The 26,327-nt window shown below is 38.5% G+C and overlaps 1 protein-coding gene across 6 annotated transcripts in view; it reads left to right on the top strand.

The window, feature by feature from the left end:
- The window catches only part of kmt2cb (lysine (K)-specific methyltransferase 2Cb), a 75,582-nt gene that overhangs the window by 6,563 nt on the left and 42,692 nt on the right, over positions 1 to 26,327 (top strand). For 5 of the 6 annotated variants that reach the window (XM_014990398.2, XM_014990396.2, XM_014990393.2 and 2 more), the window contains exons 2-13: positions 4,912 to 5,106; positions 10,824 to 10,912; positions 13,500 to 13,647; positions 14,142 to 14,336; positions 16,310 to 16,419; positions 16,577 to 16,686; positions 17,256 to 17,418; positions 17,502 to 17,673; positions 18,437 to 18,551; positions 19,956 to 20,131; positions 20,232 to 20,584; positions 26,197 to 26,277. In XM_014990398.2, the coding sequence (XP_014845884.2) occupies positions 4,913 to 5,106; positions 10,824 to 10,912; positions 13,500 to 13,647; positions 14,142 to 14,336; positions 16,310 to 16,419; positions 16,577 to 16,686; positions 17,256 to 17,418; positions 17,502 to 17,673; positions 18,437 to 18,551; positions 19,956 to 20,131; positions 20,232 to 20,584; positions 26,197 to 26,277 (1,906 nt within the window). In that variant the 5' untranslated portion in view covers position 4,912. The remainder of the gene's footprint in view (positions 1 to 4,911; positions 5,107 to 10,823; positions 10,913 to 13,499; positions 13,648 to 14,141; positions 14,337 to 16,309; positions 16,420 to 16,576; positions 16,687 to 17,255; positions 17,419 to 17,501; positions 17,674 to 18,436; positions 18,552 to 19,955; positions 20,132 to 20,231; positions 20,585 to 26,196; positions 26,278 to 26,327) is intronic. The other variant, XM_088014672.1, reaches the window with a different exon arrangement.

Here is a 26,327-nt window from a genome sequence, read left to right as displayed (position 1 = left end):
AATAAATGCAAACATAAGGTTAAAATATATGGGAGAATAATAGTGTATTAAAAAAGCAATTTAAGCACAGATCAGTGAAATTAAGCTTTTTTTTATAAATTGCAAAAAAAAGACTTGTATAGTATTCTATTTCCTCTAGATATTATACATTTATACTTGGTGTCTATGCTGTGAGTGTGTGAAGCTGAAATCAAATTCTTTTTTTTTTTTTTTTACACAATCTTGACCAGTAAAGCTAATTCTGATTAAAAAAAAAATGTTTTACCCTTTTTTATGCAATATATGCTTAATATTCAAAGCAGTTGGGAACATACCTAAACAGGAAGTTGGTTTTATTTTAAAAAAGGACCTGGAAGCCAAAAGTTGTGCTTGTCTCTCCTGGAAATCAAAGCAATAATGAAGAGACAAAGAAAGGGGGAAAAAATATTGTCAAACAAGTTAAAATTGAAGATGGGTCACTTGTGCGTTTGTTCTGAATGTTTTTGAGATTCATATTTTGCATTTGAAAATACTAGATTATATTTAATACCTTTTGTTTGAAGGATTGGATTGAATTACTACAGAATAACTAATTATGTATTATGGATATATCTGAATGTGTCATTATACAAACAGCTCTGGTAATCATCACAAAAATCAAGTGAATTATTTTTGAATAGTACATATTTCTGTAATATACATTTACTCAAAATGTTTGAAATGCCAGTTTTTTTTAAAACCTTACATGTTCTGTAAATCATTTGAAAACTCCCACTACTTATATGATATAAAAGACAAAAATAAAAAATAACATTGGCAATGAAATATTTGTTGAAATGTTAAGTCCCAGGCTTTCATTCTTCGAGTCTTGAGCTGTAAGTCGTAGTAAAATGTTTTTAGCCTAATAAATAAAAAAAAAAAAAATCAGTTTTAGCTCATATGCATTCTTTATTTAAAGGTTGCAGGGGTGCTGTGGTGGCACAGGGGCAAAGCACAACCCACATATTGAGGCCCTAGTCCTGGTGCTGGCGGTCGCAGGCTCAACTCCCAGCCTGCTGACATTTGTCACGTGTCTTCCCCCTCTCTCATCACTCTCTTTCCTATCAAACTACTTTCAAATAAAGGCCACTAGAGCCAACAAAACCTTAAAAAAATAAATATTATGGCATAATGAAAGCAGCCATCAAGAATTTAAAAAGTAGAGAAAATAATAGTGACATGAAGAGACATTCTAAAAACTCTGTGTCCTGCAGAAAAGCTATTTTTCCAGATTGGGAATTTTAGAGAAATTAAAAAGAAAACACTCCAGGATTTGCAAGAAGTGCTGGCTGTGTGGTTGACAGTGCCTAGCTCCGCCTCCTGGCTCTGGTTGGTTCATTCCAGTTAGCACTGGGAGACGGCAGAGAGGCTAGATTTTTCACTGGTTTTCTATCTCATACCACACTACCACAAGGTCACATAGTGACAGTTTCCAAAATATGTAAAAGTTACGTACTCCAGCTTTAAGAGCATAAAGTTGATCCATTTCTCGAAAGGCTGTTTCTACTGCGCACATTGTCAGTTGAAGCACCAGAAACGCCTAAAAAAAAAACCCTAGTAACAAGCAGAAGGCCTGAGTATTAACCATCATGTGCAGTCTACTGCCTCCTTCTCTACCACCTGCTATATGTGACACATTATAATTAACAACTGGAATGTAAATTTAAGCAAATACTGTTTTATTAACATTACATGATTGCAAATATAGTGACATAAGAAGTAATTGCATATATCAAAGTACATGCTGAAATACAGCAGCAGTTTTTCTTCTGTTCAAGCACTGGTGTTAAACAAGAAATGTATATTTGCACATTTATATTTTATAACTTTGTTTACTTTGTGCAAATGGATGTCTTAGACGTCTCCAGGTTTGCCTCCAAAATACATTTTTACAGAAATCGGTTCAGTACACTGACTGTATTAGATGGCTGTTGTTCCCTCAGTATATTACCCAGCCACACTAGTTGTCACTCGATGCTTAGTAACAGAGAGTGTGCTCATCTTCCTGGGATGTAATGAAAACTTCTCTATACTGTTTTATCACATTTGTTTTTACACCCTTGAATCCAACAATCTCCAACCATTGCGGTCCTCTTATGTGCGATCAATGAGACAGAGAGCTACTCCCGTACTATCAAGATGGCGACGGAGCACCCAGATGTAGGAGTGACATATTGTGGGAACTGTCTATTCCAAATGGTTTGGCACAAAAACACTGCACATCACCGGAAGTGCACCAAACCCACAGTAAAAGATTGCGGTAGCTTATCTTTTGAGATCACCTTTGTTTAGGTAGATCTTGGTTATTTATATAAAGCAGAAGTTGAACATTAATTTTATTTTTTCATCATTTTGCAGGCCAAACATAAACCAAAATCAACAGCGAAATTACTTCATGAGAAGACATTTGAAGGTTTGAATTGCCTCGTTAAAATTCAGAAGTAAATCTGACCGGCTATCTGTGAGGTTACCTAAAGAGCTATAGACAAGAAATATTGTAAATAACTCCATAGATCACAGAAACTTAATTGCTTCGTGGGTCACCATAAATGTTCAAAATGTTTTCTAATCTGCATATGGATGTTTAAATTAGTGTAATTTTGTCTGCATTTGGGAAGAGGTACCCCACACATGCACTTTAATGGTAAAATTCAAGTATCTCTTTCACTTGTTAGATTTTACCATAAAAAGAAAAAAAAAAGATGTACATCCTATGATTTAGCAGCTTATGGAATCAATTTTATGATCTTCACTTTCACATTCCTGTTGAAGTTTCTGCTGTCAAGCCCATTTGTCTCGACAGCGTTGCCTCAGTTCATTGAGTTTGTTTATTCACAGCCTCCTGGACATACAGTCACAGCATTCCTGTCTACTTTAGTCCTGGACTTTGACTGGACCACTGCAACACCTTGGCTATTTACTTTTTTTCACTCTTATTGTTATAGATTTGATGCCATCTGTAGAGTCAGAATCTTGTTGCATGACCCTTTTTAGGCAAGGTTCTGTTGTTGAACAGATAATTGTCACTGAGGTGTAGAATACATGCAGGAACTGGTTTACAGTTGTTCTTTGGTTTTTGGGATAAATGTATTTCCACCGACTGGGAAAAGTCCCTTCATGTTCTGATGGCCTTAAAACTACTACCTTTTTATTAATGTTTTTTTTTTGTTTGTTTATAGCCAATGTTTGCTACATTTCATAGTTGAATTAAAACAAAGTTTGCATGCATTAGTTTTAATATGTTATAGCTCCTGGATATGAAACCAGATATTGGCTAGATCAGATTTCTCAGAAAACAAGAAATTGCTATACAGCAAACTAGGAGGTATTATTAATTTATCCAGGTAACAAAAATATATCTCTGAGACTAAAATCTATTTAATATATGAGCAAGACCTCATACATTGAGTGTACTGAACAGAGTGCTGAAATCTAAACAATATAGTAATAGTCTAATTGGTGCACCTTGTCTAGCCTCATGTATAGCTTTTCAGATGTTTTAATCTAGGTAAATATTTAACAAATCAAAAAACACGACATACTGAAAGTGAACAGTGGTTTTGAACAACGGAGAAGATCATTGGGACTCCACCCCCCCCCCATCCAGAACATTGCACACAGATGCTGCTTAGCCAGAGCTCACCAGATCCTCTCTGATTCCACCCACCCTCTCCGTGGTCTGTTCATTGAGTTGGCATCTGGCAGGAGATTCCACAGCATCCGCTGTAGAACAGCCAGACTCAGAAATAGTTACCTCCCATTGGCCTTCATCTTGCTCAACATCAATAATCCCCCCACTAAGACTGTCTGAAAATGCTGAGTTATACATATTTAGCAATGTATTATTATTTCTATGTATTCATAGGCACACCTGTGTTTTTTCAGGTTTTTTTTTTTTTTTTTTGGCGACATTTCATTGCCCATTTCACTATTGTCTTTCTGCAGCAACAATAAGATGAGTCTGTCACTGACATCTGTTTAAAAATAATTTTATCTATAGTTTTTTTATTTTTCAAAGAATCAAAAAGGTAAAACAGAACTACGTTTAGGTTCTACATTCACCCTTCTTGTTATCTACCTCTAGTTTTACTCTCACTCACAGCCTGTAGGAACCACAAACATGTCTCATCATGCATCATGCTGATTTTTTTTTTTTTTTTTAAATACCTTCATACACCTGTGCTTACTGTGACTCTTATTTTCACAGAAACCGAAAAATGTTTGATTCCTCCAACTTTAAGAACATCCACCCCAAAATATTGTTGTTACCGTGAGCCTGAATTACTTCTGTAATTTTCATTTGTCAGGCCAGGGATCTGTTGGAGCTGATGAAGCCTAAAATTGTCAGATTCTAGTTGCCAGCTGGTGCATCTCAAGTAAAATTGTGTCGCAGTGGTGATGAAAACTGCCTAATTATGTTGACTTTTACACAATGTCTTTTAATGCGAATCATTCACACTCTACCATTATGCTTAAGTGCATGTACTTTAAGGCCTTAACTGCATGTTTGAGATTAGTGTAAAAGCATGAACCAAATCTAATGTTTTATGACAGTCATTAAAAAATATTCGCAGTTTTTTTGCATCCTCAAAGTAACATTAAAATTTGTGGTGGTGAAAAATTATAGAGGCAATGCTTCCTGGTTCATTGGCTTTTGGGTTATTGTGTGGCATGCATTTCCCACAGAGTGGCAGAAACATGGCTTTGCTTTAATATACTGTGGCTTGTATCTGTGTGAATAGATTTATTTTATCCACCGCTTGTCTTGCTATTTTCTTACATAATATTAGAAATTCCGGTGATTTTCAAGTAGAATTAGGTAGTATGTATATGTAGTATGTTGGCTTCCACTTTCCAATTTTTAAAACTTAACTTTACTTCTTATTGTTTCAGAATGTCATCAGAGGATAAGACTGTGGAGACCTCTGACCAGGGACCCTCGCCGTCATCCAGCAGCGTAGGGGCCACGTCCACAGGAAGTCCTGCCAATGCAGACAAGCGACCACGTGGCAGGCCGCGCAAGGATGCTGCTGCGGCCGCCGTCCTACCACAACCACCACCCCTATCAACTGCTAAAAGCAAGAAAAAGTAGGTGTCCATTGTGCTACCAGTGTTCAATGAAGTAACTTTACCTTTAGATCCTCTTAAGAAATGGCTTTCTCATCAAAATGATGGAGCCGCTGTGACAAATGGAAAAGCAGTTTAGCAGTAATGTCAATATTTTGTTCAATTGATGGTTAGTTTTGGTTGCATGCCTGGAACTGGAAGTCTTCCAATTGGCGTGGATAACGTATTATTGGAATAGATTGTAGTGCAGATTGACCTATGTTTTATGTAGTTACACTCGTTTTTGCCTCCTTTATGAATACTGTACTATAGAATACTATTGAAAATAATAATAGATGAAATTTTCTTCTGGACAATGTTTTCCATTAAGTCTTGATGAACCTTTTGGGACAGATATGCAGTACTTCAAATTTTAGGTTTGATCTGACAATAAAGAAATATCGTATTGCACTTATGGGTTGCATAAGTTTGTAATGGGATAAAATGGGTAGCTTTGGAAGAAGCTTTCAAAAATTCATACCGATCTTTGCCAGGACAACACGTTTTGACACACTCTGGATATGCTTCTGATATGAATTTTGAAAGCAAATATGCTTTACTGCAGAAAATGTGAAGCTTTTGCTGTGATTTGATTTGCATGGTATCAGGAATGTGTAAATATGAGTTGTTCGAACTTCATGTGAAGAGTCGTAGCGCCTTTACTTCCTGTAATTCCAGTTTAAATCCTTTACATGGGGTACTGGTAGGGTGTTATGTCTCTGACTATCATAGCGCACACTATGGACTAGGACTGCTTTGTAAAATGATGCCGTCTAGCTTCTTAACTCCTAAGTCTGTCCTCTCAATCAATCTTAATACCCTGTTCCCAATGGATTGCTTAATCTGTAAGCATGCAGATGATGTGTCAATGCCCCGGTGGAAAGACAACTTTAAACAGAGTTAAGTTGCTTGATCTTGATCATCTGAAAATAAATTGTCATTCAGCAAATATGTACTTGCTTCAGTTCCACGTTTAATTATCACTGTTGCTGTCTTAGTTGGAGGTACATTCAGCTCAATGTTCACGTCTGTCCAACCTTCCATTGTCTAAAGCCCTGTGGTCATAACTGTGGAGGATTAGATTTTGCTCTTATCTCAAAGCCATTTATCTGCAGTTAGGAAACTCACTTAACATTTTAAAACTGTACAACATGTAACAAGGAGGATGTTGGATATTGTTCTCGCAAACCTGGTCGTTGGAAATTACTCGATTTGCCCACGCTTCATCTGCTGACCGGTCCATTTCAGAGCAGCATGATCCTGGTCTGGTTTTCCAGGCAGCACTGTGCTGGCTGGGACTACTTACCACAGCATTATTTTCACCTTTTTTTTTTTCTCTCTCCCTGTGGTGGGACTGTGGGGAGGGTGGGGGGATTTGTGCACGATATAGGATTGAGCCCTAGTCCTGAGTGTTTTTCAGTGAAATAACTGGCAGTCTGAACACTGAAATCTGATGCTTCCAGTGTAGTTATATATAATTACAGCTGAATGTTGTGTGGGAGGCTATGTAAAAATATAAAAATATAACCGCAGTTTACTACGTTGTGGCATACTGTACTGTTTTTTTTTCCTTTATGTAGCAAAAATTGTATTGAGTTAATTTGCAATTAAAATCCATGCAGATTACATCCGATAAAAACTAAGGAGGATTTGTGAGCGGTGTGCAAAATGGAAAAACACAGAGGCTATATTAGATGGCAATTTAATCCAGAAATATTTGGACATCAACACACAACTATAGCATCAAATGTTAAGATCTAGAAGATCATGATGATTCACTTTTCTTTTGTGAACCTTTGACAAGTTGTTACTACAGCAGGGTCCAGTCGTTGTTTGTTTTTTACCATGACTATATTGTGATTTTGAGTTCATTTATTTATTTATTTATTTTAATACACCTTTATTGCACAAGAAATAACGCCAATAGTGGTGTTATTTCTTTATATTAAGGTTTTTGCCACCTTAGAAACATAAAGTTGCAGTTATCAATAAGGTGGATATTTTTTGTATAAGGTTTGCAGAAGACAATAAAACAAATGTACACATATATTCTCATTTGTAACCTGTTTATGTCATTTTAGCCTGCATTTTAGTTGAATCTGAGCACTCTTTAAATTACACATGCCCTGATGTGCAAATTGAGACTAATATTGATACCCAATATAATACTGCTGGTGTGGCCGATAACCAATATTTATATTTATTGTAAAATTACCACTGGCATACAATGGTGTGAAAAAGTATTTGCCCCCTTCTTAAATTACTAAATTTATGCATGTTTGTCACATGCAGTACTTTGGATAAAATTGCCACACACATTCTGTGACAAAAATCTGACGAACTTTTTAAAGGGGCAGTAATATGATATAAAATTGATCTTTTTGAGTTTTACGTCATGTTATAATGTTATGGAGTGTTCCCTTGAATCTTTCACGCATGTTTGAGAAATCCTCTAATCTCTCGTGTCAGCCATTCATTCAGCTTGGGGGAGACCAAGCACCACATTTGAGGATGAAGCTCCTCCTCCAAGCTGCAGTTTCCAACCCAAACTTCTTGAACTCTCTCGCGACTCCCCCACTCAGCGCCTTCAGACTATCCAGCAGGAATTAGCAAACACCTGGTGGAACTGTGCATCTGCTGAGCTCATTAAGGAGCTATTTTCAGTTAAACTCTGGTTTAAAAAGTTATTAAAGGGTTAATAGGAGCGCTGTTGTGATGACTTCCTGAAGGGCCAATATCTCTTTATTTATTTATTTATTTTTTATTTTTTATTTAAGAGAGAGGCCCAATTTCAATGTGTTAATTTATGAAGTCAGTTTTCTTAATTTTCTAACAACTGAAAGTAAAATAGGAAATTGATTGTGCTATAAATTGGTACTCTGTGCCTGGAAAATAAATAGTGCTCCTCCTCTAATGCCACAGAAATATTTATTTTTCCAATTTAAATTCAAAAATACTGTATTTACCCCAAAAGGAAATGAAATGTTGTAACTCATTTATTTAAAGAGTTATTGTAGACGGTGATGGTTGTGGGCGGGAAAGATGTCCTGTCAGTGTTGCAATGAATTTTAAGATCCCTATATCAACATTAAAATACTAAAATCCTGTTTACCATAGTTGCCTATTAATGTTTCTACAGTAATTGAAATAATTTTAGCCAAACTAAATCTACAGTAAATCTGGAAAGAAACTTTGATATGCAAGAAAATTTTAATGAAATAAAGCTGACTGGTGTGTTCATGTTGGGGAAAGCATTGTGCTTTAAAGGTCACAGAAGGCTAAACGAGCCTCTCAACAGGGGCTAAATGGACTGACTTGTCTGTGTGTAATTTTACTTTTTTTTTTTTTCAGAACAATGGGAGTTTCAACCTTACCAAGATATTCATTTTCAGTGTGGTATGACTCAAGCTTTTTGGTAATTATGTTTTCAGACAAAGTTTCCTTGAGGCTTCTTCTGTCATTCTTGTGATTAAGGTTTGCTTCCCTTGGAAGTCATTTAGAGGGAGGGGTTGATTTGGCGTAGAGCCATTTGTGATTTTTCTCTCCAGTGGCACTGAAGATTACCCCACCACCCCCAATCTTTTCTCTCTCTCAATTCTGCGTATCTTCCTGAGCACATATACGAAACATTTCCCAAAAGGAAATGAAATGTTGTAACTCATTTATTTAAAGAGTTATTGTAGATGGTGATGGTCTCACTCTCACTTGGACTGTTTTGGCTCTCCCCATGTATCATGCTAACAGTGGATGATGTTTAGTGTTGTATTTATGTTGATTGTCATCTCAGTATCCTCACCTTTACCATAAATGGTGTTTCCAGAATTAGCTTGGCTGATTCTTTGGTGGTAGTGGCCAAGGGTATTTGTGCTGTTTATAAAGAAGTGTGTTAGGGTGTTAAAGTCTATAATATGCAAAACGTAGTGTTGTATTGTTGACTTAGTATATACACCTACATATTCTTCTTTTTTTTTTTCACTTTCAATTATACTACAACCAGAGTCATCTGTTATGTTATATTCCTTGATCAACACAAAGTAACATACAGTTAGTAAATTAGTTTTTGAAAGTTTTCATAAATAAATCTCTTTGAAAGTGCTGTGTATTTTATTCTCCCTCCTTTTACTCGTCTACCTCTGAATAAATCTTAGGTCAAGTAATTGCCTTCAGAAGTAACCTGGTTGGTAAATATAGTCCACCTATGTGTAAGCTAAGGGTACATTCACACCAGCCCTGTTTAGTCTGCTTTAGTTGAACTCTAGTTTGTTTGCCTAGAAAATTCGGTTCATTTGGGTTCAGTTGAAGTGAACTCCGCCGCGGTTCGAGTTCATATGCGAAGGGACCGTTCCCAAAGCAGGAAGGTAACTATAGCGCAGGGCATTCTGGTCAAATCAAAACAAAACAAAGCAAAGCTGTTTGTCTAGCGTGAGTGGGAGAAACGGTTCGTAGTCTTTTACAAAAGTGAAATCCTACAAACTGGTGGCACTCCAATTTGTTTACATTCCGTGAGGAAGGAAGTTGCGCTCATTCTCTTCTTCAGAGGTTTTTGTGTCATTTCCTTCAGAGATTCTTGGTACACCGCTACCACAGGCGAGAAAGACAAGCAGGTTTTGCAAAGTGTTACATTAGTTCGAAACGGTACAGTGTGAAAGCAAACAGCGATGTCTGAAAATGTATCAAATGTTGGACTTTTGGTCCCTAGTCGAACCTACCGGACTATTGGGTGTGAAACGTCCAAAATCATAGTGTAGATGCATCTGTTCTGCTAAGCCCCAGAGGATTGTTGGAGAATGTTATTGTGCCAACGTCATCGTGAAGACCATGGAACAGCAGACACCTCAGGATATGAAGTTGTGGGAAAGTTTAAAACCTTGAACGTCTTACAGATCATTGCTCAATTCATCCTCTCAAAGTGCAAAGTGTATGGGTTTTACTTTAGGCCTACCAAAATATAACTATTCCTACTTTAAAAAACAACAACAACAAAAAACAACTTAATTTTTGCTTTGACTTTGACTTTAAAATGTAAGACCAGCAGTCAGATGGATCAAGTGCCTTTATTGAAAGCCTGGATATTTACTGCCAAATTGCTGAACTAGAACTGTTCTAAAACGACACCTTGAGTAAAAAAAAACCTTTGCAAAATGTATTTGATAAGAAAAGTTTTGTCTCAATAACTAGAATTCTAAAGGTTTTTCTATAGAAATATTTTTTTAAACACTTGTGACTTACTTTATATATATTCATATTTAAGTAGCATTTTAAACACACGCACGCACTACTATCTTTTTGCCTACCCAGCTTTGTCGTATTTGTGGTTGTATCTAGGGTGCAGTGCATATCTTAATAGAATAATTCTGTTTATAACTAGCTGTGAATTATACATGAAGACATCTTTTGATTCTCACAAGTTTCCACTGTGCTGTTGGAAGTATTTTATGTGGATACTTTCAGTGGTGGTTAGTGGCGTTTTCCATTTTGTTCGTGTTGATGATGACTGTTGTAATCCCCCATCACTACTCAGCCTCTGCCTTGCCCTGGACTCTTATTACCTCCATTAAATCACCTTGGAAGTTGTGGCTATATTTAACCAATTCATAACCACACCATCAGTTTCACTTCATTAGCCAGCCTCTGTTTTTTTTTTTTTTTTCTTCCCCTTTTGATTTCCTCTGTTTCTTTGTGTGTCTTCCTTGCTGTAGGGGTCGCACCAGGGGAAGGGTTGTTGTGGATGAGGAGGACAGTATGGATGGTACAGAGATAACAGAGACCACAGACCCTCAGGATGCAGGTAAGACCCCCTTCTTGATCTGTTACGCACACATTGGTTTTGGTAAGCTTCTGCATCCAGGCAGCCCGTTGCCAAGAGTGCATCAAGAAGTGTGTCAATAAAGGTAGCAGAGTCCCCTCACCAGGAGAACTACGAGCGAGAGCTTTTTCTTAGCACCCCATGCTTCGTCTTTAGGGCTATAATTGAAAGGGTTTAAATGGAACTGCGATGCTGCATTGGCTGTGCATTTTTTCTTCTCTCTCCACTTCCATCATTCCTCTTGCTCCGAGATTGGCATTGAGGTGCAGTGGGAAAGAGCCCAAGGCTAATGCCCTCTAAAAGCTTTTTAAAATCCCATCAGTCTCCTCAGACCCATTTATGTGCTTTTTTATGTGTACATCACATCACATGACCAGGCCTTCCATTCTTATACACCTTAGTGCTTCGCTGGTGCCGTGCCTGAGATATTGAGAAATTCTGAATCTGTGAACTGGCTCGTCTTTTGTTTTACCTCAAACCACAGTCATTTTTTATTTAGCGAACAAAACAAAGTATGCGTTTTTATCTTTTTGGGTTATTTTTCTTTTCTGGCTGTGGGCTTTAAAAAATGAAAAACTATAGTGATGTAATAAAATAGAATATATTTCAAAAAGTACATTTATTTATTTAGAAAGTGAAATGCATTATAGACTTTTTTTTAAATTCAGTGATATATTTCTAACATTTATTTCTGCTATGTTTTAATGCAGTTTATGAATACCCTAAATTCAGTTTCTCAAAATGTACCCCTTCCACACCAAGCCACAGATGGATATTGCCCTGGATGCTGACTGTTCAGATTGCTTGATGCCAGCATAGTCAGGGTTTCCATTAAATAACAATTATCACTGATTGCTTTTAAGCTCAACCAATAAAACTCGATTCCTTCCCTCCCAGATTTAACTAAATCCACGATGAAATGCTATTGTGGGTACTGATGTTCCTAGCAGGAAGAGGGGCCCCTAGATCAAATTCTCCTCAAGGTCCCATACAACCTTGGACCGGCCCTGCCTGATGAGCTAGACCCGCTGCACTTTGCATCTCCCTGCTGGATACAGAGGGACAAACAGGGAGATTGAATTTATGAGACCGAGCTTTTCCATTTTCTGACTGTTGAGTTTTTAATAAGCGCCACAGAGTCTATTTGTTTTGGCTGCTACAGCTTTAAGAAACTTTTTTTTTTTTTTTTTGGAATCACAACAAGGCCTGGTGTATTTTATTTTATTTTATTTTATAAAATCAAGCCTGGCGGTTATAGCTTGGCAGCCCACCAGGCTTATAATACACATGGGGAAACCCTGATAGTAATAGAAAGTTGACTGGAAGGAAAAAAAAAACTGGTGCATAAGCAACAGTGATGACTGAGGAGAATCATGAAGGAGAGGCTATTTAAATGTTTGTGGGAGTGAATTTGGCTGGAGTCAGAGATTTAAGAGGCACCACGCAGACGTATTCAGGACATGGTCTACAAATCTCACATTCCATGTGTTAAGCCTCTCCTGATCCACAGACAGAACCAGAAATGTCTTAACCAGGCTAAAAAAGACAAAGAACTGGATCAGTGATTTGGGATGCCATGTCATCTGCTGGTGTTGGGCCACTGTGATTAATCGAGTCCAAAGTCAAACCCAGCCGTCTACTAGGAAATTTAGAAAAATTAATTCTTCCCTCTGCAGACAAGCTCCATGGAGCTGCTCATTTCATTTCTTGGCATGGCTTGGTGTATACCCATGCTGCCAAAAGACACTGTGCTTGATTGTCCAGATTAAAGTCAGAAGGAGGAAACCAGCCCCAACAACGCAGATGAGCTAAAGGCTGCTATCAAAGTACCCTGGGCTTCCTAAACACTTCCGCTGTGTCAAAGGCTGATTGCCTCTATGTAACTGCATTGATTCTGGAATTCAAGCAGAAGGTGCCCTGACCAAGTGTTGAGTGGACAAGCTGTACAGTAGATGAACATAGTTTTAGTTTTAACTAAATCACGGAAATAACCTTTTGTTAATATTGTTCTTTATTGAAACGCGCCTGTATGTAAAAGATATTTGAATATTAATGTCAAAAACTGTTTTCTAGTTTCTTGCACAACTCTTTAACTGTCTTGATTGTTAAGCTATTTAGATGTAAAGATCTTTAAATTGTCAGTGTGAAATTTCACATGATGTCACTGAATGTTTGCTGCACTGACCTAGTTAAATGTTACTCCTAAGTAATAATACAGGTTTTCAGGTTTTTTGAATTGAGTCATTATGTAATGGTAATAAACACAGGATGTTGTGAGTCTTGACATGATTTATGACTAAGCATTGCTACTTGAGAAGTGTTTATTTTCTCTGCCTCACTTGTGGGCGAGCTGTAATCAATGCTTGAGGTTTTGACCTCAAATCTGACTTCCGTGCAATTAACCTGCAATAGTTATTGGTATGTCTTAATATATATATATATATATATATATATATATATATATATATATATATATATATATATATATATATATATATTGTAAACCATGATACGCTATTGGTAGATATTTGACAAATCAATTTCTTGGTTTTGTTGTTTATTTCCGCAGAAACACAAATCCAGCCAGTGGAGACTGTGGAAGTGGAGACCACTGAGGCGCCAGAGGAGGAGAAACGCCCTTCCCCTCTGGCCCAGAGCCCCCCAGCAGAGAGTTCAACAGGACCATCTGTCCCGGCAAGTGGAGAAATCAAAAGCAGGTCAGTAGCAGTAAACTTTGCCTGACCCACAGTTAATATTGGTTACATGTATGTGAATTAAAGAAACGTGCAGTTTGTCCGGTGAAGAATATTGGTTTTTGCCTTGCTCATGCACACACGTGTGGAAGTCATGGCGTGGCGGATGCAGTCCGCTCTTCCCAGGTGTCACTTTGTTAAAGGCTGTAATCAATCTCGTAGCGTGTCTGTACCATTGATGTTAGTGACCGAGGTCAGATCAGCAGCATCTCCTGGGATCTTATTACCAACGCAGCTTTGTCATTTCAACGATGGCTTTCTTCTTAAGAAATCCGAAACATTTTCATGTCCAGATGTGTGTACGATTTATGTTTTTCAGTTCAAATTGGGGAAAAAGAGAGCCGTTTGAATGCCTTTTGCCAGAAGTGAAGAAAGTTTAAATTCACGCTCACATGAATTGCTTTGTATTTATTCACAGTAGGTTTCACAGTTAAACATGAGCATTTTCTTGATTTCAGGGAGCGTCTCTGTGCCTTCTGTTACTGTGGTGGTCGTAGCCTTCTGGGTCAGGGGGAACTACAAGTATTCAGCACCACATCTCAGCATGAAACACCCGTCAGCCATAATGGTGAGGAAAGCTCGACAAGTGACGGCGACGTAACCGCTCAGCCAAAAGCGGCTGTTGACGACACCTCAGGAGAGAAGGAAACCAAGTAAGCCCAACTTCGAAATGTTTTTGTTTAAAAGATGAATCAGAAAGGTAGAAAAAAAAAAACTAACCAAAAAATGTAAGTGGTTTGTAAATGTTGCTTCCAAATTCAAAAGTTTTGATCAATGTATTATAAAACGTTTTCTTTTGTGGGCAGGTTGCTGAATGTCTGACTGTATAATAAAATAAAGCTGAAGAGTTACTTTTATTTTTAAATGAATCACATCTTGATCCTGATTAAAGTATAATTTAACTTTTAGAACTGACACATTTTTAAATTACAATATCTTGAATTTATTTCCTGCCACTTTGTCAACACTGACACTTTGGTGCCGCATGGTTGGGTCTGCATCGTTATTATAGTGGTTTTTTTTTCCGTGGTGGAATTGAGATGGGGTGACTGGGGGCCATTTGCATAAAGAAAACTCATTATCCAACCAATCTGAAGGGTTCATGTTATTTTCCTGTTGGATATTAGCCACTTTTAAATATTTATTCAAGTCACACCGGTACACAAGTGTTTTTAGGTTTAATCCCTTGTGGTACTGGAGGTTTTATTTTGTGACCAATTCATTTTTATTGATTTTCTTAATATCCAGAGTCATCATAGTTCTATACTAAAACAATTTATTGAATTAACCACAAATCTCCTTAGCCTTTGTGCTCATCCTTTTTAACGCTTGGAGTGTTCTTCAGTTTTTTTCTTTCTGATCTCTTAAGACATTTTCTGGAGATAAATCAATTATAGTTTGCCTGATTACCGATTTTTGTAAATCTGGAATCTGCTGCTACTGATTTTTGTTAACTTAAGTTTGTGACTTTGAGCTATGAATAAAACAGAATCTTTCTATATGAATTTAAAATACTGTAACATTAAAATCTATGTAGGTACATTAAAAATTGCGTAAAAAAGAAAGCTACAGAGCCGTCTCCTTCCGCATCACTGAACATATGAAACTATAGTAAAGCCTTATAGATTATTGGACAAAAGTATCTGTAATTAACACCCCCAGACCCTTAGTTTTAGCATAATTCCTCAACTTTCCTGAAGACTCCTGAGACAGATTGACAGAATTTGACTCTTCTAAGGATAAAATGGAGTATCTTTGCTATGATATGTTCGGCATTCCTGTTATCTGCTGAAGGTTTTCCACGTTCAAAAAGTAGCAGTCTGAAGAATCCGCTAACACGCCAAAATTCAGCTTACTTTTCCACTTCAATTTTGCTTTCAGTTTCACTATGTGAATCGCCTCAGCGTGACCGACGACTCCCAAAGTGAAACACCACACTTCTGTTATCGAAGAAGCAGGGATTACGCTATGTAACCCTGTGGTCTTATTCTCTCTATAACTTCTTCTTCACCGAATATTGTTGTTGGGGAGGGATTGAATCTGGCCGGTCACTGCTGTCTCTGACTTTCTTGAACAACAGCCTAGTATATTTGTTGGCTTTAATAAGCTGAATTCTGGTTTTCTCTGTTCCTAATATTGTCATGAGAGTAGAGCGGTTTGATCTGGCAGTCTGCCAGGCAGTAGGTACCTTTTATGTTTTTTTTTTTGTTTATTTATTTTTTTTAATTAGTATGATGGGCAGACACGGTGCAGTTGTAAGAAGAAAGGTGAATATAATTACATAATTAGGCTGTAAACAATAAGGCGTCTCATCATGAGTGTGCAATCTTGTCAAAAACAATCTTTTTAATTTTTTTTGTCTGTTGATTGAAATGGAGGTCCCTTTGAAACGCTAATGCTTTTTCATTTATTTTCTGTGTTGTGTAAAGTAAATAAACATCCTTTTTAGTCATTGTATGACTGAGGACAACCAGGCTCTTCATTCACTACAATAGATGGCCTTTTACTTTCCCCTCATCTCAGTTTTCTTGTCTCCTTATTTCAGCTTTTTGCAAGTCTACGTATAATTATCTCGCTTTGAAATTTTTTTAAACTTCCTTTCTGTATTAAATTTCACCTCCTCCAGTGAGTCTGAAACCTGCCATGAAGAACCAGACTTTGCCAGTCGATTTTGGGATGAGCTTTCTCACGTCGGCCTTCCACAAGGTCTTAAAGTCCAGTCTCTGTTTGAGTCAGGTAGGATTGGTGATAACTTTTTTTTTTTGAACCAAGCATTTTTTTTCTCTTTTTTTGCTTTTCTTTGTTTGAGAACTTTGTATTTGAACCCCATTTGATTGCTGGTTTTTGCCTTGGAGGTTTTTATTCTTATACTTTATCACTTGAAATTTTTTAGGGCAATGTTGGGCACATCAGAGTTGTGCCTTGTGGTCTGACGGTGTTTGTGAGGGCGAGGGACAATCTCTTCTTAACGTGGACAGAGCCATTGACTCAGGGAGCACAAAGGTAAGTGGAGGGAGAACATCTGTAGACTAATGGGTGTTAACACCATCTTAATGCACCAGGGCAGCAGGGAGGGACTGCTTCATTGAGGCACAGAAAAGCGGCTGGATCAGGCTGACTGGTAAAGGTCAGAGAGGCAGCGTGGATCTCTCAGCTGTGAAATGGAAAAGGTCATGCCACTCAGCAGTGCACAGCTCTCGTAGCCGGTTGGCTGTGTCTGGTAGCAGTGTTGCTGCTCAAAGTTCTCTGATTGTTTGCAGCCCAACGGTCCAGCAGCTGAATAGCAATTCTGCCACTTGATCTCCACTGTGGCTATTAGTTCACACTCATGGAGTTGGCGGACAATAGAAGGTGTTTGAGATTTTGTTGTTTTGTTCTTAAACCTAAAATACAGATTCATGTTTTTTTTCCCCCCAGAAATGTTGAAGGATCTAATCCATCCTCCCTTTTTCTTTTTTTCTTTTTAAGTCAGTATTAGTCACAACCTTTAATGAAGCTGGTAAAATTATGATGCTGTTGCAGACGAAGACTGTTTTTAAGAAAAGCTATGTTATTTTTCTTTGTCTCCACAGCACTGTGCATACTGTAAGCGCCTTGGAGCCTCCATTAAGTGCTGCGCAGAAGGATGTGCTCAACTCTACCATTACCCCTGCGCAGGGGCAGCTGGGACATTTCAAGATATCAGAAGTCTTTCACTCCACTGCCCAGAACATATTGAATTGGCAATTCACAAATGTAAGTTAAGAAGTTGCACCATTACACAAAGAATATCATGTGCTAGATATTCACTGATGTGCCTGTTGTGTTTGGTTTGATAGTTGTAGACGATGTAAATTGCGTGCTGTGCGATAGCCCAGGGGACCTACTAGACCAGCTCTTCTGCACCAGTTGTGGTCTGCATTACCACGGGATGTGCCTGGACATAGCAGTGACCCCTCTAAAAAGGGCAGGTTGGCAGTGCCCAGAGTGCAAAGTCTGCCAGACATGCAAGTGAGTCACTTTAACCTCCCACCTAAATGAAGCCTTACAAAGAATCCGTCTCTTTCACTGGCGGTCCTTCTTAGTTTCTGCACCGCTCCCAGGCATGATGCACGTTGTTTTGTTTGCCTCTGTGGCTTGTGAAAAAACTAACTGGGAGTTTAACCCTGAAGCTTAATTCATGTAACCTCTGACCTTTATATAAACTGAGGCTTAAGTCTTATATTTTGTATGGAAAGCCCAAATGTTATATTTGAAGTTACATTCAAATATATTGTAAGAAACGTGAAATCGAATTGGATAATTTTAAAAATGAAATGTACAAACCGTGCTTGTATATTTATGCATAAAAAAACCGGCAAGCTAAAATGTGCAAATAATGGGACATAAACACGTTCTGATTTAGTTGTTTAAAAATTTGCAACAGCAGGAATGTAAACAACTTTTTGAGCTTGTTGCAGTCAGTGATGTTGATAAAGTCTAACAGCTGCCGCATAGAAGGTCCTGCAAATATCTAAAGCAGCATTTCTGTATTCATGTCTTCCAAAACTAGTGTTGGCATTTGTCTGTTGTTGTAACTTGTTTATGTTTCGACCTAAAAATCGTAATAAAGTGGCACACACTCACAATGTCCATGCAGATCATGTATACCTGATTTTAGTGAAGTTTTGAAATATGACTCAGTGAAAGAAAAGACTTTGAATCTGACAAAAGGTTCTGATTAGGACGTCTCAAATCTTACACAATATCGCTTGGTTTTCTGTTTTGCCTGTAGGAACCCAGGAGAGGACACTAAAATGCTGGTGTGTGACATGTGTGACAAAGGCTACCACACCTTTTGCTTGCAACCGGCTATCGACTCTTTGCCAACCAATGGGTGGAGGTGTAAGGTAGGAGTCATCCTAAACTTCTCGATCCCCTGACTGATTGAAAAAAAAAGTTATTTTTAATTGTGACTTAACTGTAATGAAAGCAGTGAAACTTGATACACAGTCGGTGAGAAATTATTGCGGTTGGTTTAAATCGTTGTTTTTACATAATGGCACTCCATTTTCCTGTTTTTTTTTTCTTTTTTTTTTTTTTTTTTGCAGAGTCATGTTGTGTTCAGTGTGTGTGCGTGCGTGCCTGTGTGTGTGTGTGTAGATGGGAAGAAAATAAATACACCAAGGCTCTGTTGCTGGGTAGAGCGACTTGGACCCAAAGGAATATGCACATTGTGGCTGAAAGAAATGACTCGGAGCAGCTGATCCCTTAAAGGTTTCAGTTCAGCCTCAGCGCCAAAAGATAGTACAAAGTGTACTTGCGTGTACATGCACAAGTGTTGTGTGGAGTAGGTCACAGAGAAGGAAGCAGCAGGTGAAGAGTTCCCCCACATTTTGGCTTCTGTGCTTGACTCGGCACAGAATAATGACGCCAACACAAATCGTTGATGCTCACATCTCCTCAGCATGAGTGCCTGTCTCAGCGCCTGTCTCCATATGTGTGTCAGTTTTGTTCTGAGTTGTGTGGTCTGTCTGACATACAGATTGAAAAAAAAAAATAGTCATCTTTCCAGTGTCATTGCTGTGCGATGTTCCTCTGACGTCGTCTTTGTTGAATTGAGTTGCAGAATCTTTTCTTTAGAAAGAAAAAAAAAATAAACATTGTCGATCTATGTGGGTGGTTGGTCTCATAAACTGCAAACTCAGTTGTGCGATTGTACATTTCATGAATAAGCTTTAAGTGGATGTTAAAAAGAAATTAGGTGATGTTTTTTTTTTTTTTTAGAAAATATTTTCTAACCAAATTTTCTGAGGAACCTTTTATTTTCATCGTTTGCATGTTTTGCATATCAAATTTAACATAGCGGCTTAAAATCTGTGCCACACATTTTTGAGCTTTAAATGTATCTTGTCTACATATTCACACTTTCATGTTTAGATTCCTCATTCTCATGGAGAATAGCAAAAAAAAAAAAAATGCTATGCCTCATTCCCAAGCTTTAACTCCCATTTTTCTGAAAACGTTTTATTATAAACCATGATTGCAGGTTTAAAACAGCAGCTTGTTGCTCTTCCCTGTTTTCAGTCTTTCTGTCAACTAGGCTGTATTTTTTGATGTGGCGCTTTTAAGTGAAATAAATAGTTAAGATTCAGCATAAAGCCAAAACAAATATAAATGAAACTACTGATATAACTAAGGTAGATTTAGGATTAAATAATCCTGGCATATATTTATTAATGAAATGACTGCTCTATTTTTTGTACTATACTTGGTCTAAATGGCTCTAGCATATTATGCCACTTTCTCCACAGAACTGCAGGGTTTGCATCCAGTGCGGAACACGAACCAGTGGACAATGGCACCACACTAGTCTGTTATGTGAGAACTGTGTCCAGAACCAGGACCCCGCTCTGTGCTGTCCAATGTGCTCCTGCATCCTGGACCCTGAGCATCACAAAGACTTACTACTCTGCCAGACTTGTAAAAGGTAAGGGGAAAAAAAACAAGTGCTCGGCCCTTTTGCTTACCATTTGTGTTGTAGAAATATTTGTTGAACAATCCTGTGAATTCCTTTGCACTCCTGTCAGATGGCTACACCTGGAATGTGAGCGTCAGAACTCAGGCCATGGAGAAATCCACCCCAGGGAGGACTATGTTTGCTCCAACTGCAGGTCTTCTGCTGCAGAGCGGGCGCTGGAGGCAGAGGACATGGACATTGGCCCAGAGCTCAGTCCTCAGCCGGCCCCCATGCACATAGACTCTGAGACTGGCCTACCGCCGGCTCAAAAGCACAAAGACCTTGAACCTGGTGTTCAGCTGTCCCCTGAAATGCACAATGATCCCAAACCGGAATTACTCGCTGTTCCATTGCACTCTGATCCAGAGCCTGCTCAAGCCACCGTCCAGGAGGAGAAGTTGTCCATGCCAGACCAAAAGCCTGGTGGGTCTTTGTTCAAAAGATTACACACACTTTAGTCTCTGATCCTCTCTATCTTGTTCTCCCTTTCTCTTTGTTGATCAAACAATCTCGAATTTGCATAAGATAAGCCCAAAAATTGTTGCGTTTTTGAACATGTTGAACAATGGCTGCATCACACACCGAGCTTCAGCTTGTGTGATTGAAAATGAAACCCAGGGTTTGTGGTTGAGAATCCATTCAAAGAACAGCTGGCCACAGAGATACAGTTCAGAGAAATGGTTTGCCATACCAGCCTGTACTGCAATATCAGCGTTAATTAAGTTGTGTGAAAGTTGTGTGAAGGTAAAAGAATTGTAAGAAGTGTTGTGTGTACCGCAGCGGCACGGAAAGAAACACTCCCTTATTTTCAAGGAGACATCTGAGTGTTCGCACACTAGCATATGGTGTCCCACTAGTGGCAGATTAAAACAGTGTTGTTCTTCATAATTCTCTGGTTTTAAATTACTTTAAAAGGACCTATTATGTGCAATTCAATTTTTGTACTTCCTTTATGGTCTCTATTGCTTCTAGAAACAATACAAGTGCTTAAAAAAACAACTAGCCATTTTCTGGCAATAAAGTAATGTTTTTGGTGTCTGGAAAAAGAGCCATCTAAAAGACCTCTTAATGCTGATGTCAGTCAGTGGGCACCTTTCTGTTTCATATGAACACAAGAAAAGCTAGTCAGCTAGTTTTACCGCTGTATGCGCTGTACAATGGCTGCTGAAAAGGCAAGTGTTTTGTTGTTTTGTTCAGTCCTTGATGGTTGTGTAGGAGCCCCCACTCATTCTGGGTCTGACTCAGGGCCTAAGATGTGCAGCTATACAATTGTACGGCCATTTTCATGCGTCTAAAGTGCGAGTGTAAACAGAGTTTACGCTTCCACTGCTGCTGTGTGGCCAACAGTAACTTATTTACATAAGAGACAGGAGGCCCTTAAACAGCTCATTACAAACGGAGGTCAGAATGGGTAGAACTGTGCAAGTGAAATCTCATTATGCGAGAATGATTTTGTGGAAAAATGTAATGTTTTGTATAGCCTGTAGGTCTATCCTAACTTGTTTAAAAGGAAGTATAATGCGCTCCCTCTAATGTATAGGGATGCTGGGATGGATTGCCTTTGAGCAAGAATGAAAGATTTGTCTTCTGTATTAATTTAAGAAACATATGTAGGTAATAAATGTCAAAAGTGTAGATTTCAGTTAAATCACTAAGTAGTTTTTCCATTAAGGTAAAGTCTACCTGTGTTTTACTAGATAATGACATCTGATAAACCTAACTTATAATTTTGAGAAACTGACCAAACACTCAAGATTTATACTTTTTTTTTTTTTATTGACTTGTACATAGATTTGCAATTTTTTGTTAGAAACCCATCCATCCATCCATCCATTTTCTTTACACCCTTGTCCCTCAGTGGGGTCGGGAGGGTTGCTGGTGCCTATCTCCATCTATCGTTCCGGGCGAGAGGCGGGGTACACCCGTGTTGCCCTCGCCAGTCTGTCGCAGGGCAACACAGAGACATACACACACTCACACCTAGGGGCAATTTGGAGAGGCCAATTAACCTGATAGTCATGTTTTTTGGACTGTGGGAGGAAACCGGAGAAAACCCACGCATGCACAGGGAGAACATGCAAACTCCAGAACCTTCTTGCTGCAAGGCAACAGCTCTACCAACTGCGCCACTGTGCAGCTTGTTAGAAACCCACATGCCCATAATCTTATTTGCACCAAGAGTCATTTCAGAGTTGCACTCGCTCCAAAACTAAGACCAACACCTGTGGTTCGACAGTGCATTGCACTGCAATCTGGTCCAAGTGAGGTCAGCCAGGACTGAAGTGCAAAATTCCTCCCCAAATATGTACGGCAAGCGAGGTTAGGGATGCCAGTGGCAGCCCACTATCCTGCCCACTCTTGTCGAGGCAGCCCACTCAACTGACTGTAGAGAATGGATGAGAGTATTATGATTATATCATGGGTCCCCTGTCTGCTAACCTGCCTTGAAGCAATGCTGGCTCATTCATTACTACTCACACAGTCTGTCTGCTTGTTTTGCACACTAGGCACAGATGCTCACTCTTTTTCTACTTCTGGTCATTTACAATCCCCTTATTAGATTTGGCTGAAAAAGCACAGCTTTTCCCCGCTTTTCCATTTTTTGAGATATGTTAGGCCTGTTTGGGCCATCTTAATTAAGGAGGGTTTATTTAGCAAGTGTTTCTCATACTTGTGTGTGTAGAGCTCGTTCAGCCAGATGAGTTGACCAGTTCATCACATCAACTGTCTCCTTCCTCGAGCGTCTTGGTTTGCTGTAATTTTGGCCCATTCCTCCTCACAGAAATGGTGCCACTGAGTTGGGTTTGCATGCTACCTTGCTCACACAAACATCTTTTAAACTCTGCCCCTAAATTCTCTATGGGATTGAATTCAGGGCTCCAAATCATTAACTTTGTTGTTTCTAAGCCATTGTCTAATGAATTTAGTGGGGCTTGCGGTCATTGTCTATTCGGAAGAAGCATTTTTGCAAAGCTTTAACTTCCTAAATGATACCTTGAAATGTTGCTTTAATGTTTCCACACACTTTCCTTATGAGAAACACCCATACAACATGATGCTACATCTTCTGTCCTTCACAATCAGGATGGCATTCTCAGGATTTCAAGCTTCACTGAATACTTCATAGGACTTGTCTCCAAAAGTTAATGTCTTTGTCCCTCAGTGGATTCATAAAAGTAATCAAGTTTTTCTATGTTCAGTATGCCATAATAGCTTGCTTCTTTCTGTGTGGCTTTCCATATAGGTACAGGATTAATAATGTGAGCAATGACTGTTGTCAGCTACAGCCAACATCTTTTTCTTTTTTTTTTTTTTTTTTTGTTCTGGGGATTCAAAGAGTCTCTGGGACTCGGAACACGACTCCTCAAACTTTAAGATGGCGGATCATTTCAAATTGTGTTTATTCTTGCATAATTGCTGGAACAGATAAACATGGCGACTTCAAGTATCTGGATATTTGTATCCAAGGATGAACCGGAGTCGTGGAGCACACAACTCTCTACCTAATCCCGGCTGGTTGCTTTTAATTTTTCCGTGATGTCACACAAGAAAGTGGTGTATTTGAGGTGTGGCTTTAAAACACATTAAAGTGTGCCTCCAAACAACTGTTGTGGTTTTGATTTAGTCTTGGCACAAAGTCATAAAATCATAATATCAGCTAGGCTTTCTCAAACTGTTTAAAAGCATGGCCGTGTTCCTTTATGCAATATCCTGACATTTAGCAAATAGAGAAAGTTGCATGACAACATTTAAAACATAACGGTCCACAACAAAACAGTCTTTTACTATTACTGACCTGAAAACCGTGATGTTGTGATTGACCGTTGCCATTTGCTGTATTGCGCAGTTCTACTTTAGGTCACACTTTCTTGTAATAGTCTGCGAATTTTATTTTGTATTAATCTGCTTAATGACACACCTGGCTCGTCAGACTGCAGCGACGACATCACAGAGCGCAAATGGCCTATTTTGATGTTCTATTTTATATTTACTGTTTACCAGTAGCCAATATTTATATATTTTATGCTCTCTAGAAACCGCTTTCTGGTGTTCTTACTGACGGATAAGAGAAAACGGTACAACTGTTTAAATAGCTATTTGTGTTCTCTCTATCTGTGCAGTAAGATTTAAGTAACTGAATCAATGCTTTAGACTAATTTAAATATTGTCTGTATCAGATGTAATCAACTAGCAGTGTAATACTGTAGATATACTACTGGTATTACTCAATGTAAAACTCTGATTCTCGCTCATGCAAACCTCAGTTGTATCTCTATAGATTGAATTTAATATGACATGAAACAAGATAACAGCTGCAATTATAACTCATCTGGCATACACCCAAATGGGTACTTTAATAAAATTCTTTATTTGAGCTGTTTGACTGCCAGTTTTAGCACCGCTCCAGGTTAATCGACGTTTAATAGATGCTATTAAATCTGCCCTGCATGTGCAAGTTAGTCCTGACTTTAGGATTTTTTTTTTTTTTTTGCAGCGTTTTAATTATGTAATAATCTAAACTGTTTAGTTTGCTTATTCAGAGAGTAAAAAAATATTGGAAAGAGTTCATTACAATGAATGTGTGTTCAGCTTGGTCAATAGCTGATGGCAAGAGATGGTTGTAGGCCCATCTTCCTAATTTACTTTCCGGCATGAGCACCGGATGAGCACCTGCAAGCTGCACAGTCATGAGCCCAGAGCACACAGACCCTGGGATGTTGGTTGTCATGGTTACTCCCTTCCCTGGCATTGATGCGTAGCAGGTGCATGCGTGTGTCAGGATCAGTGTGACATGGGAACTTGTGGATTGAAATAGTGGGTGCCTCCTTAAGACTAGGCTGTCTGTACTGTCAGATGCTGTCTGGCAGAATATTGGCTCGATGTGTGGATCCCTGATAGCCAGGGATGACTGGTTCTATTCATACAGCACAAGTTAAATGAATTGATAGCTTTTAAACAAAACAGACATGGGACATAAAAAAAAAATCTAGAGTAAGGGCATAGTAGTCACCAGTTTGTTAAAAAGCAATACAATGATTTCAAGTGCATTCTGACCTGTAGGCCCCCAGTAGCAACCAGTTGCACGGTAGTTGCTTCTGTCTGAGGTACTTTCTATTGTTTTGTCTTTTTTTGTTTTTGTTTTTTACTTTTCTATTTGTTATTGTGGGTGTTATCCATCTCCTTAGGATTCTTGTCAATAATAATGAGACTTACACCGATCAGAGATTTTGTGCTAGATTTCTGATTGCTGTTTTCGTAAAGCTCTGATGTACGGTGGCCGACAGGTGCAAATGCGCAGCAACAAAGAAAACATGCAAACAAAAAAGAGACGCAAACAAATGAAATGCAGCAAACAAAAGAAAAGATGCAAACAAAAAGTGCTGAAAACGGAAGTGCTCCAGACCACTAGAGGGAGTCGAACAAAAAAACAGCTGTGTCCAAATTTAGGGTCTGCATTACGGTGGCCGACAGGCGCAAACATCTCCAAAAAAATTGAAACAATATTGCAATTAAGTGATTCAGTGTTGAACTGAGCAGATATTTCAGATCTATGCATCTACATTCTCGCCTAAAAACTTTGTAAAAAAAATATTTTTTGTAATTTTAAGTGTAACACAGCACAAATAATTTTGCCGCCATTGCTGCTTTTCTGAACACCCGTTTTAAAGGATGCAGGATTTCACCAATATTTCAGGACACAGATGAAAAAAATGTAAGAATTATTGTTTTATAAGGTTTTTTTTAGCAACTCGAATCAAATAGCTACCTTTAACACAGCAACAGCTTCTACATTAAAGAGCCCTGTTACCAGAACAATTTGGTACCTCCAGGATGTGGTGCATTCACTGATTGGAAAATAATTGGATTTTTAGTGTTCGGCCTGCGGATCATTCATCAGGGCTAGTTAAGGCAGTGAAAACCTAAAACAATTCCTTTCATGAGCTCGCTTGTTGTTGATTTTCTACAATATGCTATTATCCTGTCGTTGAAGTATTTTTGTAAACTAATAAGTGTGTTCCTCTTTCTCTCTTTAGCAGCCCAAGGAGGAGCAGATGCTGTTGAGATGCAGGGCACTGAACCCTCTGTCAACAAAATTACAGCAGAATTCAACCCAGGTTTGTACATTTCGACTTAATTTATTGCGAACATGACTGATTTTGCAGCT

The sequence above is a fragment of the Poecilia mexicana genome, unplaced genomic scaffold, assembly GCF_051168715.1.
Source record: "Poecilia mexicana isolate PSO_F unplaced genomic scaffold, ASM5116871v1 scaffold_17, whole genome shotgun sequence".
Taxonomy (NCBI): Eukaryota; Metazoa; Chordata; class Actinopteri; order Cyprinodontiformes; family Poeciliidae; genus Poecilia; species Poecilia mexicana.
This window is presented reverse-complemented; position numbering and strand designations above follow the sequence as displayed.